Here is a 13,415-nt window from a genome sequence, read left to right on the forward strand (position 1 = left end):
TCCTCTCCCAGTGTCTGGTTGAAAGCCTGAAGCAGGTTTTCCTCTAGGATTTTGCCTGTGCTTATCTCCATCCCGTTTCTTGATGCAGCTACCACTACGCTTGAAAATAAGCAAGCACTTACTCAGTGATGTGTTTTGTTGGACGTATGTGATTTGGTAGCGCTTAACACTCGTAACCTAGCGTGGCTGACACGCGACCCACATGACTACACAGCAGGGATGTAGAGAGGCTAGTGTTAGCAAGACTATAACTCATACCTGTCCTACCCCACATTTTTCAGGAATATTCTTATGTTACTGAATGTATCCAGAGTATTTTCAGATTTCGTTATCAACAAGTATGGTAAATGTAACGTAAAATCAAAAGTGTAATGTTTGGATTCAGTTCTGTCAGGTGAACTGTTGTGTCCTCAACTTTGGTCTAATAATTGTCCCATATTCTCCAACGGTTCCCTTTCAATTGCTACCATGCTTATGCTTTTCATATTTATTCTGTCACAAATATTTAAATTTAGCCCTATCCATATTGGCCAATTCCCATGTGTAAACCCACATTTTAGTTTCAACTTCCTTGATGTCCACATCACCAACGAACTTTCATGGTCCATACACACGCAAGCCTAAATGACTCCTGAACTAGTTCAGGCTTGCGTCAACAAAGGGGGTGAATACTTATGCAACGACTATATTTTAGTTATTTAATTTATATTAACTTATAAATGTTTGTAGAATTTTCTTTTCGCTTTGACATCATGGAATATCTTCTGTAGATCAATGACAAATGTACAATTAAATGCATTTCAATCCCACTTTGTAACGCAACAAAATGCGAAAAAATATCCAAGTGGTATGAATACTTATGTACCCGCTGTAATTTACATATTGTGGAGAGTCTGTAGTTGTGATTTGTTTCATATTTTGTTGCTATTCTCTTTGTCTGTCTGTTAGGTGGGTGGGGCCTACTCCTACAATTGTAGTTTTGGGTACATCCCTAATGTTGAGTTGATGAAGTTTATCTCCCTGGCGACCTTTGGCTCATACCTGTCCAGCTGCCCTGAGCCTGATCTGGCCAGTCAGGATATGAACACCTACCACAAGGCCTTCCTCACATACTCCTTCCTCAAGACCAGCGAATCCATGAACCCTGAGTACTACTGTGGTAAGAAAGAGCATGGCATTCGTTAAGGGTTGGGCCGATTTATATGATTAAGTTGAATATTGTGATATTTGACATTGACAATGTTTCAAGTTTGAATGTGTATTCGCCACGAGCCTAGGATACAACAGGTGTAAAACAGTACAGTGAAATTCTTAACTTGAGAGCTCTTTCCAACAGTTCAGTGATGATGATGATAATAATAGAAAATAGAACAGTTTCTATCCCCAAGCCATAAGACTGCTAAATAGCTAACAAAATGGCTACACCCTTGTATTTTATTTATAGTTTCTAAGCACACTCACAGGACTTTACACACTCACGCACACTGACACTCCAAAACGCACTCACTCACTCACTCACTCACTCACTCACTCACTCACTCACTCACTCACTCACTCACTCACTCACTCACTCACTCACTCACCGACTCACTTTATTTGCTTACGCACACACAACATGCACACACATTTACACTGACTCCACACGCACGGACACACACTCACATACCATCATCATATACACTGCTGCTAAACGGTTTATAATATATCCTGACGTCTAGTCACCTTACCCCAAAATATACAGTACCAGTCAAAAGTTTGAACACACCTACTCATTCCAGGGTTTTTCTTTATTTGTACTATTTTCTACATTGTAGAATAATAGTGAACACATCAAAACTATGAAATAACACATATGGAATCATGTAGTAACCAAAAAAGTGTTAAACAAATCAAAATATATTTTATATTTGAGTTTCTTCAAAGTAGCCACCCTTTGCCTTGATGACAGCTTTGCACACTCGTGGCATTCTCAACCAGCTTCATCTGGAATGCTTTTCCAACAGTCTTGAAGGAGTTTGCACATATGCTGGGCATTTGCTGTTTTTCCTTCACTCTGCGGTCCAACTCGTGGTCCAACTCGTCCCAAACTCATATTGGGTTGAGGTCGGGTGATTGTGGAGGCCAGATCATCTGATGCAGCACTCCATCACTCTCCTTGGTCAAATAGCCCTTACACAGCCTGCAGCAGAGGTAACTCGGGGTCTTCCTTTCCTGTGGCGGTTCTCATGAGAGACAGTTTCATCATAGCGCTTGATGGTTTTTGAGACTGCACCTGAAGAAACCTTCAAAGTTCTTGAAATTTTCCAGATGGACTGACCTTCATGTCTTAAAGTAATGATGGACTGTCATTTCTCTTTGCTTATTTGAGCTGTTGTTGCCATAATATAGACTTTGTCATTTACCAAATAGGGCTTTCTACTGTATTCCACCCCTTCCTTGTCACAACACAACTGATTGACTCAAACTCATTAAGAAGGAAAGAAATTCCACAAATTAACTTTTAGCAAGGCACACCTGTTAATTGAAATACATTCATGAAGCTGGTTGAGAGAATGCCAAGAGTGTGCAAAGCTGTCAAAGGCAAAGGCTGGCTACTTTGTAGAATCTCAAATCTATTTTGATTTGTTTAATAAGTCCTCAACTGGCAGCTTCATTAAATAGTACCCGCAAACACCAGTCTCAATGCCAACAGTGAAGAGGCGACTCCAGTATGCTGTTTAATGAAGCTGCAATTTGAGGACTTGTGATGCGTCTGTTTCTCAAGTAGACACTCTAATGTACTTGTCCTCTTGCTCAGTTGTGCATCGGGGCCTCCCACTCCTTTCTTTTCTGGTTAGAGCCAGTTTGCGTTGTTCTGTGAAGGGAGTAGTACACAGCATTGTATGAGATCTTCAGTTTCTTGGCAATTTCTCACATGTAATACCCTTCATTTCTCAGAACAAGAATAGACTGACGAGTTTCAGAAAAAAGTTATTTGTTTCTGGCCATTTTGAGCCTGTAATTGAACCCACAAATGCTGATGCTCCAGATACTGTTTTATTGCTTCTTTAAAACCTGTTATGGCTGCAGGGGGCGTATTGGAAAAACTGGAAAATATGTGCCAATTTTCAAACGGCCTCTTAATCAATTTTTGCTCTTACAATATGCATATTATTATTAATATTGGATAGAAAACAATCTCTAGTTTCTAAAACCGTTCTAATTTTTTCTCTGAGTGGTACAGAAGTCATTTGGCAGCACTTTCCCTGACCAAGAAGTAGAATGTCATGAATCTATGCTCGCTTCAACGTTATGCCTATACATGGTCATTATACGTAAGACCCTACGTACACTCCATACGCCTTGCTCTGGGTGTCAAGAGGGTGTGAGAGAAGAAATTTTGTGATCATCTTGTTCAGAGGTTGAATAAGAGCTATTTCTTTGACGTGACCGACCACTTCCGGAAGTCTGAAGCGCGCGACTTGGGAGTGATATTGCGTTCTGTTTTGCTGCTGTTTTGGACGGGAACAATCTCCGGCTGGGTTTTTATTTGATAAATGAGACCATATCATCGTAATGTATGTTTTTTCAATATAGTTTAATCAGATTATTTGAATTTTTTTCGGGAGTTTTGCCGTGTTCCGTTCTCTGACTTTTTTTTACGTTGGACAAATCCGTGCCAGTCGACCAGTGCCAATGCTAAGTGAGAAGGGAAAGTTGCCATTCTGACTCCAAACAACGACTCATCTGGACAAAGGACACCCCTGTCTCTTATACACATCTAGATGTGTATAAGAGACAGACATTTAATAAATCGGAAATATTGTCTGGAATCACAAGAATCCTGTCTTTCAATTGCTGCACAGTATGTATTTCTCAGATATGTTTTATGATGAGTAATTAGTTATTTGACGTTGGTGTCTGTAAATGCTGTCTCTTATACACATCTAGATGTGTATAAGAGACAGGTATTTCTGATTGTAGCTGAAATGTAATTTATGATTTATACCATAAATATGCACATTTTTCAAAAAAAACATATGCTATACAATAAATATGTTATCAGACTGTCATCTTATGAAGTTGTTTCTTGGTTAGTGGCTATATATATCTTTATTTGGTCGAATTAGTGATAGCTAGTGACGGAGTAAAAAACTGATGCAGTTAGAAAAGTGCTGTCTTTTGCTGACGTGGTTAGCTAATAGATTTACATATTTTGTCTTCCCTGTAAAACATTTTAAAAATCGGACATGTTGGCTTGATTCACAAGATGTCTACCTTTCATATGCTGTATTGGACTTGTTAATGTGTGAAAGTTAAATATTTTAACAAACTAGATTTTGAATTTCGCGCCCTGCACTTGAGCTGGATGTTGTCATAAGTGTACCTGTGTCGGGATTGCAGCCCAAAGAGTTAATCAGAACAGCAGTTTTCAGCTGTACTAACAGCGAGTAGCAGCAGTGTACAAAACAAATGGGGGGGGGGGGTCAATGTAATAGTCCAGTGGCCATTTGATTAATTGTTCAGCAGTCTTATGGCTTGGGGGGTAGAAGCTGTTAAGGAGACTTCTTGTCCTAGACTTGACGCTCTGGTACCGCTTGCCGTGCGGTAGCAGAGAAAACAGTCTATGTCTTGGGTGACTGGAGTCTCTGCCAATTTTATGGCCTTTCCTCTGACACAGCCTATTATATAGGTCCTGGATGGGAGGAAGCTTGGCCCCAGTGATGTACTGGGCCGTACGCACTACCCTCTGTATAGCCTTACGGTCAGATGCCGAGCAGTTGCCATACCAGGCAGTGATGCAACCAGTCAGGATGCTTTCGATGGTGCAGCTGTAGAACTTTTTGAGCATCTGGGGACCCATGCCAAATGTTTTCAGTCTGCTGAGGGGGAAAAGGTGTGGTCGTGCTCTCTTCACGACTGTCTTGGTGTGTTCGGACCATGATAGTTCATTGGTGAACTTGAAACTTGAAACTCTCCACCCGCTCCACTACAGCCCCGTTGATGTTAATAGGGCCCTATTCGGCTTGCTTTTTCCTGTAGTCCACGATCAGCTCCTTTGTCTTGCTCACATTGAGGGAGAGGTTGTTGTCCTGGCACCACAATGCCAGTTCTCTGACCTTCTCCCTATTCAGACCCTTTACTCAGTACTTTGTTGAAGCACCTTTGGCTGCGACTTCAACCTCGAGTCTTCTTGGGTATGACGCTGCAAGCTTTGCACACCTGTATTTGGGAAGTTTCTCCCATTCTTCTCTGCAGATCCTCTCAACCTCTATCGGGTTGGATGGGGAGCGTCACTGCAAAGCTATTTTCAGGTCTCTCCAGAGATGTTTTATCAGGATCCCTGTCGCTGAAAATCATCCTCACAGCATGATGCTGCCACCACCATCCTTCGCCATAGGGATGTTGCCAGGTTTCCCCCAGACGCGATGCTTGGCATTCAGGCCAAAGAGTTCAATCTTGGTTTCATCAGACCAAAAACATCTTATTTCTCATGGTCTGAGAGTCCTTTAGGTGCTTTTGACAAACTCCAACCACACTGTCATATGCCTTTTACTGAAGAGTGGCTTCTGTCTGGCCACTCTACCATAAAGGACTGATTTGGTGGAGTGCTGCAGAGATGGCAATCAATAATCAATCGACAGCATATTAATGGAATAATACATCTAATCAATAATGATTTTAGCAGCAGCATATGTTGTCTGAGTGGGTGGATAGTCTGTGGGAGAGGTTGTGAGCCTTTCACAGTCTTATGGCCAGGGGATAGAAGCTGTTTAGGATTCTGTTTGTCAGTGATGCACTGGGCCGTCCTCACCACCCTCTGTAGGGCCTTCCCGTCGCGGGCAGTGCAGTTGCCATACCAGACGGTGATGCATCCAGTCAGGATGCTCTCAATGATGCAGCAGTAAAAGTTGCTTAGGATCTGAGGGGCCATGCCAAATCATTTCATCCTCCTGATGGAGAAGAGGCATTGCCGTGCCTTCTTCACAACAGCTCTGGTGTGAGAGGACCATGCTAAGTCCTCGGTGATGTGGACACTGAGGAACTTGATCATCTCTACCGCACTCGTTGATGTGAATGGGGGTGTGGACCCCCCCTGTTTCCTGTAGCCCACAATCAGCTCCTTGGTCTTGTGGAGGGATAGGTTTTTGTCCTGGTACCACACTGCCAGTTATCTGACCTGCAGGCTGTCTTATCACCGTTGGTGATCAGGCCTTCCACCGTCGTGTCATTACCAAACTTGATGATGGTGTCGTGCGTGTTGGTAAACAGGGAGTACATGATGGAGCTGAGCACACACCCCTGGGTGTCCCCGTGTTGAGTGTCACTGTGGCAGAGGTGTTGTTGCCTACTCTCACCACCTGGGGTCGGCCCGTCAGGAAGTCCAGGATCCAGTTGTAGAGGGAGGTGTTCAGTTCCAGGATCTCAAGCTTGGTGACGAGTTTGGAGGGCACTATGGTTTTGAATGCTGAGCTGTAGTCGATGAACAGCATCCTCACATAGGTAGTCCTTTTGTCCAGGTGGGAGAAGGCAGTGTGGAGTGCATCGCCTGAGGATCTGTTGGGGCGGTATGCAAATTGGAGTGGGTCTGGGATGATGGAGGTGATGTGTGCCATGACCAGCCTTTCAGAGTACTTCATGATTACAGATGTTAGTGCTGCGGGGCGGCATCCATTGTAGCAGGTAGCCTCCTAAAGCATGAAAGACACAGAGAATCTAACTGCCGATAGTCTTCCTATCGGTGCTTATCACAGTGGGAGGCTGTTCCTTCTCTTGTTAGAACAAAAGCGATACCTGCTGCTTGCTGACCCGGTAGCGACAAACCTACCGTTTCTACTTGTAGAATTGCACTGCTCGTCATTGGCCAACAACTTGGAGCCAATCAGAGAGCACGTTCGTGGGGGAGCCAACAGGAGTGACAACAAAATGCAATGTAGGCAATGGGATGGTAGCTAGCTAAGTGCACAGACACAATGCACACAACACTAAATACTTCTTCCAAGCTAGCTAACCACTGTAGCTAGTATTGACATTATAATTAAAGGTGAAATATATGCAGACTTTGTCTACCTTTTGTAATCCGTAATGGACTGTGTCCCCTTCCACATGCGTTGACCATCGGAGTCAGTGCAATAGCATTCCACCTGGTTTCTATATTGTCCTTTTGCCTGTTTGACGGCTCTGCGGCGGTCGCAGCGGGACGTCTTGTACATGTTAGTGTCCTCATCCATAGCCTCGGTGTTGGCTGCGATAGCCCTGTGTGCAGTATCTCTCTGCTTTAGTGTATACCTCAGTGTTAATCTAGGGCTTTTGTTGGGGAAGCAGCGAAACATCACTGTGGGGACAACGTCAGCGATGCATTTCCTGATGAAGCGCCATACAGGTGCAAGATGCCCGAGATGTGAAGTGCAAGACGATATATCATGATGTGAAAGACTATACTCTATTTGAACGTTACAAATCAAAACTGTACAGTTTTAGCACTTAGGCTGTATCAATATGTTGAAAATGAAGTTGTCTTTCTGCTGCTGTGTCCCCGATCCCATCAGAGTGCAATTTTGGCTGAAACAAGTTTGTTTTAAATATAGTGTTCTTGATTGTGCTCTCTGTGACAGCCCAAACACAGTGGCTTTTAAGCAAGCCTCTTGTCATTTCCAAACCCTGTCATTATCTGTGAATCGTGTTGGAGACACCCACAGTGATGGCTGCTCACTGAATAGAAGTCCGTTTTCATAGTGAGAGGTTTAGCATAAAGAGATGCCGATGAAAGTACAATGTTTAATGGCTGCGTCTGACTTCACTTAGACATAATGAAATGGGTTGTCTTTTTTCCCCTGCTGCTTTTTAGAGTATTTCCTTCCCAATATATCTCTTTACGTTAGATAGTATACCTACCGGTAAATTATTTTACTGGACGAGAGCTTGTCACAGTGGCGATATCAACAGAGGAAGTGAAAATGCATGATGTTGATAATCGTACTTTCATTTCATATATGCTTTTTTTTTCTCTCACATCCCTTCACTGCTTCTAAAATAAAGCATTGAGGTAGAGAAATGATCCAGTGCTGCCAGGCAGTTCAGCAGACATTATTTTGGTTAAAAGGCAGACGAATTGCCTAATTATACGCTGTTGTAAACGTTGAACATCTTGTTGGCATGTTCCAAATTCTGTTTTCCAGTGTCTCAGCACAAGCTGTTCAACGAGCACCTGGTGTCGGCCAGTGGGAACCCTGCGCTAGTGATGAGGAGGAAGAAGCACACAGAGAAGGAAGTGCACGCCCACCTGGTCAGTGTGGTGTCGGTCAGACTGAGAGAGGGATACACCATCAGGGAGATCAACCTCACTAAAGGTACCGGCTCACACCAGCCTCAAGCCTAACCTCGTCCCAGGCTAAATTGCTAACAAAGATAGAGGCTGGAAACACTTTGCAACAAAGTGGCAGTGAAAGGGGTGCGGGTTAAAATTGAGATGGGAGAGAAAGAGAGCCTATTACAGCTCTGTTAGATGGGACTTGCAGAAAATCACAACAAAAAAAGAAATGTTCTATCACAGCGACCATATTATTTGTTCCGATCCAGTTGCACTGCTCACACTTTGAAAGTCCACAATCTAGAGAGGAGGTTCTAAGGGTTGTGCTAGGTGGTGATTGGCTGAGAGATCAGCCAATTCGTCCGCTCCTGCCATAGACTTCCAGTCAAGTCCGCTCCGAAAGTAGACGTCTCGACAGAGAGAGAGCAGGAAGGTGGGATTAGACTCTGTGGACTTTCTACTGTCCACAGAAGACCCACGATATAGAACATCTGTTTTACTGCAAGTGCATCCACAAGGCCAACTTTCTTCCTCTTTTCCAGACTCTATACAGTGTTAAATAAATCAAACTACAAAAATGTTTCAATTTGTGTTTTGGTCCCTCCCGTAGGTGGCACCCAGCTGGAGGTGAAGCTGGTGTTGCTGTGGAAACACAACATGCGTATAGAGTACCTGGCAGTGGCCCAGTGGCCCCTGGATCCTGCCAAGAGGACCACCTGGGTAGAGGTCACCATGGAGGGAAGCTACGACATCCTCCATGATATCAGCTGTACCATGAGGAAACCCATCACCTCAACCTACCGTACCTCCGTCATCAGGCGATTCTGGAACACACTGCAGAGGTGACCTTTGACTCACCTGTATTTACCTGGCTAGGGAAACTGCTAGGGAAACACCGATACAGCTCATTGTCAAGGATACCTTTCTATTTAAAAATATATATACTCCTATAATGGATAATCATAGAACCTACTTTAAAATTGTTTTAAAGCAATTCTACACATTTTGCCTTGTCTTATGCCGTGTTCTTATGCTATCTGAGTGACTCAAACATATCAAAATCAATGGGGTCCACATACCATTTTTTTAAATGTTAGATTCTCTCTAACTGTCTAGTTTTTATTTTGGTGATTGTTAGTTCTCAACGATGATCTTATTTAAACATATATACTGTAGCTACATTATCAATTGTATATACTTTGTCTCTGGTTTTATTCATTTAAGTTTACACTGAAAACATTTTATTATACCGGAAATTATTAAAACAAATAATTATAATAATAATAATAATTTGGAGTGGCGTCAGTAAATATAGGGGAAACACTGAATTGAATTCGAAGTGCAAGATTTTGAACGTGTATACTGTGAATTTGTCCTGATCAGACACATGTTATTATGCTCTTTGTCTTCACAGTATAAACCAGACAGATCAGATGCTGGTCCACCTGCAATCCTTTAACTCTCTCCCAGAGAACTACACAATCCCTGAGAGCACCAAGAACGGAGTTCCTCTCTTCTACATCCCGCCTGGATCCACCACGCCTGTATGTACTTTGTCTGCTCTGGTGTCTCCTTTACACTTACTAACACTGATTTTTCAAATTCATTATTACATTGACCTATATTCATAAAGCTGATCTAGGATCAGGTCCCCACTTTATGTAGTTTGTATTCATGATGCTCTAGACAAAACTCATCTTATAATCACAAAGGAAAAACTGATCCTATATATCCTACTGTTCTGAGAGACACTTTATGAATATGGGCCATTGGTCCTAGTGACCTAAGGACAGGTAGTCACAGTGTTCCTCTGCTGTTTCCTTCAGGTTCTCTCCCTCCAGCACAGCGGCTCTAAGGACTCCTCCCAGTCCCAGTTTGCCTTCTACTGGAAGCCCATCCTGTCCATGGACGCCAACTTCTGGCAGAGATGGCTTCACATGCACCGCATTGCTATCATCCTGGAGCACGACATGTGAGAGATGGTTTATAGATACGACACCAACTTCTGGTGTCAATTTCTTAAATTACAATGTTGTGTCAATTCATATTGATTTCATTTCTCCTTTTAGATGTCATGTAAAGTGATGCATCACTGAGAGCAGTCATTTAGTATAATTAGTCAAATCTAAGTAGAATCTACAAGTGTGCAGGTTTCATTTTAAAAGTATTTTCCCAGTCATTGTAATGGTGATCTCCTGTCTTCTCTTCTCTGCAGGCCTGTGCCCAAGCACCTCCACACGGCTGGTAGTAACGGGCGTTTCAGCACCATCCAGTGTCGTATCTCCCACTCAGCCCTCACCTCTTTACTGAGGGACTGGAGCAGCTTTGTACTGGTGGAGGGATACTCATATGTCAAGCTCATATACAGGTAGAGGCAGAGAGACTCATGGGAAATGTTGTTCACATTGTGGAGTGAGATAGAACTGTGTTAAAATAATATTTGTTTTTTCTTTCAAGTGCTTAAGCTGTTATTCAATGAACCAATGGAATAGTCTCAAAATATACTAAAACACATACTATTTTAACCCAGGTCTGGATTGAGCTACAGTAAATGACTGGAGTAAGGTTTTAATGAATGTCCTGTTCTCTCCCCAGTGCCTCTGACCAGCCCCCCAACTCATTCTACCTGGTGCGTCTGATCTCCAAGGCTCCCTGCATGGTGCTGAGGCTGGGCTTCCCTATCGGCACCCTGGCCCACACCAGGAACAAGGTATTGGACATGGTCCACACCGAAAACACTTAACAATTTTTGAAAAAAATATATATTTTGAATCTCAAGAGCTGTGTCTATTTCTCCTCACTAAATGGATCTAACAAGCAGAAAGATGTCAGTCGCTAGGTGAAACATCACTTTTTTATACTCAGAATGTTGCAACCCTCTGTTGGTGTGACCTTTTGTTGCCGTTTATGTAAATCCTGAACAAGGCCGAAAAAGGCAAGTGAACTGAACTGTTTGTGAGGGAACCAACACATCCTATTCTTCAGCTTAACCTTTTCTCTGGCCCACTTCCAGATAGTGGATGAGCTGCGGGAGCAGATCCTGAGGCTTCGCTTCCCTCACCGCGTCCAGAACAAGGAGGCTACACCCAAGACCAAGAGGAAGATTCTGGGGCACGCATCCCCCTCCAAGTCTCCTCCTCTCCCTGCTCCCAAACCTGCGCTGTCTGACCGGCCATGTGTGGTGGTCCTCAACAAACCTCTGGAGAAACTACTCATCAGGTCAGTGGAATGTTGTCAGATTTGTGCCTTGGGCATGGCCGTTTTTTTCAGCTACGTGGCTTATTACTGTAGATTTACAATTATTGAGGTCATAACACAAAGTATCAGACCTAAGTTTGGATTATGAAGATATTTTACCCAATTATGAACACTCTAATGGTGTCCAATATCCTCCTGTAGGTACGAGAAGCTCCCGTCCGACTTCCGGACCCCGTTTATTCTGAACATGGAGAACTTCACCCAGCCCACCAACATGACCGTGCCCCTTAGCATGGCAGCCAATCGGACGGCCTCGTCCACGCTGGCGTCTCTGTCCCGCTACTTCCTCCACCAGCGCTGGGTGTGGACGGTGCAGAGCGGCCTGGGTGCTACCGTACCGCTGCAGGCTGTGGTTCATATACTGTCCATGCTGTCTGAGTGAGTCCCACTGGCATGTCTAATGTTACCTGACTCGTGCACTATGTATGTCATGTTTGTGAAGACTCTCCTTACGAATATAAATGAAGTCGTCATTATCATAGCAGAGAGTTGTTAGGGAGGTCTTAGGAGTGCTAACATCTTCTGACTTGTTGCCTGAAAATGTTTTTGAATGTTTCCCAAGGATTCGCCTCTCTGAGGGCTTTCATTTTGCTGCCAGTGGAGAGGGCATAGTCAACATGGTGACTGAACTGCCAATGAAGGTGAGAGTAGCATGCTGGGGCACTTAGGGACAGCAAATATTTACTAAACCCATATGAACTCAATAGAAAAACCCTCTCACTAAACCTTTGAGTACTAATGTAGCGTTGTCTACATTAACACTGAAAGGAAGATTAGGCTACACAATACACACATACATATGTTCTAATCTGGACATATTGAGGCCAGACAATTTATTGCTGTATAGTGTTTGCATTGAATTCCTATAAAAATCCCATTGTAATGATGCCTTGTGATGGTGTGCTCGTAGGGGATGCCAGAGGCGGTGGACAGAGAAAGTCACACCTGTATCGTCCAGTATATCCTGTTTCCACCTCACTCCACCTCTACCAAGGACAGGTGAGACTGAATTCCATTGAATATTTGGCCATTGTTTCTATTGCTTTAGTCCACCAGTTCTACACATTCTCCAACCGTATCTTCAAATATTATCAAATTATTTTATTTAGAGGAACAGTTACATTTCTAATTACTTTTTTAATTTTTTTAAATTTTTTTAACCTTTTGAACACTTTGGTATATGCATCTGCTTGTCTCCTCCTGTCCTGACCCCTTGTCTTCCATCATGGGTCTCCAGTTTCTCCACAGACGATGACAACGACACAGAGGTGGAGGCCATTGATGTGGACACAGAGCTCAACCTGGTGACAGAGTGTTGGGTAGAGCCTCAGAGTGGGACAGTATGGAGCCCTAGAGACCAACACAGACACTTCCAGGAGCTCACCTACCAGGAGATACCACAGGCGGTCAGTATCAATCGCTTCATCGCTTAATCAAATTGATCTTCTTACATTCTCAGCTGTTGTCAAAGGTACTGTCGCTATTCAGTAGTACAATCACCGATTAATCCAATTCACCAATTTGTATAGTATTACAATACTGATAGAGATGAAGTTGAAGCGTGTGTACATATGCAGCCAGAGGATGGACTAAGTCTGGATGGACTAAGTCTGGTTTCTTTAAGTCCGGTTCCTCTCTCTTCATTTGATTGATTGTAATAGTGAGTTTACTTGAATAACTGCCTATGGAAGCACTTCTCTCAGTGAGAAGTGTATTACATGTTTGCGTGAGCTACACACGCTACCTTTAGATTCTTGATCCTAATGATATATTCACCAATTTGTATAGTATTACAATACTGATAGAGATGAAGTTGAAGCGTGTGTACATATGCAGCCAGAGGATGGACTAAGTCTGGATGGACTAA

The 13,415-nt window shown here is 43.3% G+C and overlaps 1 protein-coding gene across 6 annotated transcripts in view; it reads left to right on the forward strand.

Moving 5' to 3' along the window:
* The window catches only part of szt2 (SZT2 subunit of KICSTOR complex), a 114,128-nt gene that overhangs the window by 11,509 nt on the left and 89,204 nt on the right, over positions 1–13,415 (forward strand). For all 6 annotated transcript variants that reach the window (XM_023999423.3, XM_024147406.2, XM_024147409.2 and 3 more), the window contains exons 8-19: positions 949–1,159; positions 8,160–8,330; positions 8,901–9,132; positions 9,705–9,834; positions 10,117–10,262; positions 10,506–10,658; positions 10,886–11,000; positions 11,304–11,509; positions 11,690–11,926; positions 12,111–12,189; positions 12,459–12,547; positions 12,786–12,954. In XM_023999423.3, coding sequence (XP_023855191.1) covers positions 949–1,159; positions 8,160–8,330; positions 8,901–9,132; positions 9,705–9,834; positions 10,117–10,262; positions 10,506–10,658; positions 10,886–11,000; positions 11,304–11,509; positions 11,690–11,926; positions 12,111–12,189; positions 12,459–12,547; positions 12,786–12,954 — 1,938 coding nt within the window. The remainder of the gene's footprint in view (positions 1–948; positions 1,160–8,159; positions 8,331–8,900; positions 9,133–9,704; positions 9,835–10,116; positions 10,263–10,505; positions 10,659–10,885; positions 11,001–11,303; positions 11,510–11,689; positions 11,927–12,110; positions 12,190–12,458; positions 12,548–12,785; positions 12,955–13,415) is intronic.

The sequence above is a fragment of the Salvelinus sp. IW2-2015 genome, linkage group LG13 (genome assembly GCF_002910315.2).
Source record: "Salvelinus sp. IW2-2015 linkage group LG13, ASM291031v2, whole genome shotgun sequence".
NCBI lineage: Eukaryota > Metazoa > Chordata > Actinopteri > Salmoniformes > Salmonidae > Salvelinus > Salvelinus sp. IW2-2015.